At 38.7% G+C, this 4450-nt stretch overlaps 1 protein-coding gene across 2 annotated transcripts in view; it reads right to left on the bottom strand.

The window, feature by feature from the left end:
• Nucleotides 1-266: 266 nt before the first annotated feature.
• The window catches only part of afap1 (actin filament associated protein 1), a 276239-nt gene continuing 272055 nt past the window's right edge, over nt 267-4450 (bottom strand). For both annotated transcript variants that reach the window (XM_043698373.1, XM_043698382.1), the window contains one exon: nt 267-1064. In XM_043698373.1, coding sequence (XP_043554308.1) covers nt 1038-1064 — 27 coding nt within the window. In that variant the 3' untranslated portion in view covers nt 267-1037. The remainder of the gene's footprint in view (nt 1065-4450) is intronic.

Genomic DNA, 4450 nt, shown 5'->3' with positions numbered 1-4450 from the left:
AAAAGCACATCCACTATCTTACATCAAAATTTTTTTTTAAACCAATATCATTTATCTATATAAAAGTTGCCCGTGTATCAAAACCCTCTTCATTGTAGGTGAAATGAAGTTACCATTTTAGAAAATCTGCAGAATGATACAATCCACGCTAAATAACAAGTACAACATCTTGAATCTATGACTGAAAAAATATTTTTAAGAACTAAAATGTTCCCTGGATGCTGCCTGACCTGCTGTGCTGTTCCAGCAATAAAGTTTCAACAATCCACGCTAAATAACAAGTACAACATCTTGAATCTATGACTGAAAAAATATTTTTAAGAACTAAAATCAATCTTACATGGAAAATTCAAGAGTGATTTCATTTTCAATTAATCAATGCGTCTAATTTGGACTCTAAGTGAATGGGTTTTGAGTCCAATAAAAATCACCAAATCCACTGTGTTATAGCAAATTGTACATTGTTCCTGGAAAACACTTGAGCATCTCATCTAAAAAGGGTGAAGAATAATTAGAATAGGTGACAATTTTCAAAACTGAGTGGATACTGCAGAACTTACGGAGGCTATTGGTATTTTATGTGGCTTCATCCTTTAAGGGAGCACCATATACAACATAAATTATGACTTTAAAAAACAAAAGTAAAAAGAAAATTTAAAATGCCTCTGTTGTAATAAATATATCTTTTTCTATTTGTTTTAGGGATACTCAAATTGTTCCTTGTGCAGACTTCTTTTTAAATTGAGACATTTATCTATTAAAATAACTTAGCATTATTGAACAACTGTCCAATGCTGTAACACAATTAGACAATCCCCAGCGAAGGCGAAGTGGAATAAAGTTTAAACATTTCAACTTTGACCCAAGACATAAAGTTACACTTCAACATGGAACAACTGCTGTCTTTCCATAGTTTAGGAGAGGACCATGCAGACTGTATTTCTTTGAACTGAAAGACTCAGTAACAGTGCTTCTGGTCTTGTACATATTGTTTAAGGAAATAAATATTATAAAAGGGAACACTTTTTTTTCTTGTTTTATGTTCCAGTCTTCAGTTCCCATTCCTGTAAAACAAAATGAAAAGTGGGAACAACTATCAAAAAATATCTATTCTGAACATACACAGGCAACTCAACACTTTGAACCTGTTCCACCATTCAATAAGATCATGGCTGATCTGATTTTAAACTCTACTCTATATTCCTGCATGTCTCAACCATCTTTTATCCCCTTGGTTATCCAAGATTATCTACCTTGGCATTAAAAAATTTAAAAGCTTCTGCATCCATGGCATTTTGGGGAAGGGAATTCCAAAGACTCATGACCCTCAGAGAAAAGATGTTTCCTCATTTCTGTTTTAAATGGGCAATAAACTTATTTTAAAATCATGACCTCTAATTCTAGATTCTGCTTCAAGAGACAGCTACGCAGTCAAGTCTCCTCAGGATCTTATATGTTTCAAGTAAGTCACCTCCAACTCTTCTAAACAGATGGAGCCTGTCTAGCTTTTCCTAATAAGGTAATTTGCTCATTTCGGACATTAGTCTAGTAAACATTCTCTGAACTGTTTCCATGCAATAACATCCTTCCTTCCGCATGTATGGTAACCAGTACCTTACATGGCACTCCGGATGTGGTCTCATCAATGCCCTGTATAACTGAAATATAACCTCCCTACTCTTGCATTTCCTTCTCAACACAATAAAACATAACATTCTATTAGCTTTCCTGATTGCTTGCTGTATCTGCATACTAACCTTCTGTGAGTCATACACTAAAACACCCAGATCTCTCGACATCACAGCTCTGGAGTCTCACTATTTAAATAATGAAGATCTTTCTTTGTTAACTGTTCTGTTGTTTCCTACTTTCTTCCCACCTTTTATTTCTCAATAATTAAGACATTTATTTCTGAACTATTTTACAAACTAAAGGCACTTTCCATAAATCTAGAACAGATACCTGTAATGTTTCTAAACTTCCTGTACGTATTTTTTGTATTGGATTTTATTTAAATTAAAAAGAGCACTGTAAGAATGTTACTTGGTCAATTAGTTTAAACCTTAAGTATTAGCTACAATCAATGTTCTCACTCATAGAGTCAGAGATATACAGCATGGAAACAGACCCTTCAGTTCAATGTGTCCATGCTGATCAGATATCCCACCTAAATCTGGTCCCATTTCGCAGCATTTGGCCCATATCCCTCTAAACCCTCCCTATTCATATACCCATAGAAATGTTGTAATTGAACAAGCGTTCACCACTCCCTCTGGTAGCTCATTCCACACACACATCACCCTCTACATGAAGAGGTTGCTCCTTCGGTCCCTTTTAAATCTTTCCCCTGTCACCCTCAACCTATGCCCTCTAGTTCTGGACTTCACCCACTGCAGGGAAAGGACCTTGTCTACTTACCCTGTCCATGCTTTTCATGAGTTTATAAACCTTTCTAAGGTCACCCCTCAGCTTCTGTATCTCTAGAGAAAACAGCCCCAATCTACTTAGCCTCTCCATACAGCTCAATCCCTTCAATCCTGGCAATATCCTCTTACGTGAGGTTTTGGATTTTCCAGTTTAAAGTCATCATAAAACAACATTTTGCATTTTGAGTACATGATTAATTTGAGATCTGACACACGTAGCATGCTTGAAAAGCAGATGACTACAGAGATCTGTTCCTCAAAAGGTCTATATCACTGTGGACTTCCTTCTCTACATCCATTCTGGCTAACTGACAGAATAAATGTTATGATGAGTCAATAACACCACTGCTGCATCTTGAGACCAGGAGTGATAGAAGGTGAACTAGATGGACTTTGACCTTTTTTCATCTTGTCATCTCCATGTTTCCATAACTAACACCTGTTAGGAATGAAATACCTGGTCTTACTAAGAAAGATAACCCATTTACACCTGAAGGTGTATGTACACCATTCATAGAGTCATTGAGATGTACAGCATGGAAACAGGCCCTTCAGTCCAACCCATCCATGTCGACCAGATATCCCAACCCAATCTAGTCCCACCTGCCAGCAACCGGCCCATATCCCTCCAACCCCTTCCTATTCATATAGCCATCCAAATGCAATTGTACCAGATTCACTGGAGAACAAACATTTACTGTGGCAAAGAGAAACCTAATAGCCCATTCTTGGCCTGGAGTAGGAATGGTGTCTTACAGATATAGAAGCTAATGAATGAATTAAAGACAAGAAACAGTAAGAAAAAAACTAGCTTCCCAAATTATGTGACACTACTGACGCACAAACCATCCACTCACAGCATGACCTCCCAACCAGAGCCCTATTTGAATCACCACCCATTTTCCTATCACCACCTCCACTTCCCTCCTTCCCTCCCTCTACCCAGGCCGGTCTAACTTGCACTGGCAAGGCTGCCCCGTTTGCCTTCCAGTCCAGTCTTCTCTTTGGAACTGCAGTCAAAGCAGGACCCACTTCACATGGTAACACTGCTGGGACTGGTGAGTTGCTGGTCATCTGATCAGCTGAAAACTCTGGGATCTAGGACATTACCTCACAAAAGCCACAACCTGCAGCATCTATATAATCCAGCCATGGCTTCCCATGATGCCACAGGTAGGCTTGACCTGAACTTTTCTTTTGGGAGTCAGGTTCACTGCCTTCATGTAGCCCAACCTGTCAGTGAGAAACTATTAACAGCCAAAAACAAAATTGGTTTGAGTGTAAAATAGGCTGGTCTTTGGAATCCATCTGGTGAGGCTACATTACAGTTATCGAACAGAAGGGAAGTCAAATTGGACTTGCTCACACAAAGGCAAGAGACTCATGGAATGTTTTTCCTGAGAAAAAAAAGCTTTATATAAGAGGGTGACTTTGTTATTAAGATAGCAACTTGAGGGTCATGATTTCAAATGCCAGCACAGCAGCTGAGCACCCAACACCAGTAATTTATCACTTTTAGCAAATAACTGGAAAAACTGTGAAGTAGGATCTGGAGGAGATCACTCCACACCTCTAATCTGTTAGTTCCCTGTCATTCGATGTGATCCTAAGTGATCAATTACTGAGACTCATCCACCTGCCCTGGCTCCATACCACATCCTTAATACCTTTGGCTAGCAAAAATGCATTTATTTAGGATTTATGCTTACAAATTCTTGGCTTTTTTTGAATGGACATTTTACACTTTTACCATCCTGTGAAATATAATTGATTCACTAATAACTCTTGGGTAAAGTATTCCTGCTATTAGGATGGAAGTATATCAATGGGATCCGGACTTGTAGTCCAGCAAGTAGGCTAGCTGTTTGTCAGGATGTCCAAGTGTGTGGGGAGGCTGTGAAGAAGGTAGCACTGACAGGGAATACTTGCGGACACAGAAATGGGTTCAAGTGCGTATACTTCAACGCAAAGAGTATCAGAAATAAGGTCGGTGAACTTAAGGCATGGATAGGTACCTGGGACTA

The sequence above is a fragment of the Chiloscyllium plagiosum genome, chromosome 1 (assembly GCF_004010195.1).
Source record: "Chiloscyllium plagiosum isolate BGI_BamShark_2017 chromosome 1, ASM401019v2, whole genome shotgun sequence".
Taxonomy (NCBI): Eukaryota; Metazoa; Chordata; class Chondrichthyes; order Orectolobiformes; family Hemiscylliidae; genus Chiloscyllium; species Chiloscyllium plagiosum.
The sequence above is the reverse complement of the archived record's forward strand: the minus strand, read 5'-3'. Positions and strand labels throughout refer to the sequence as shown.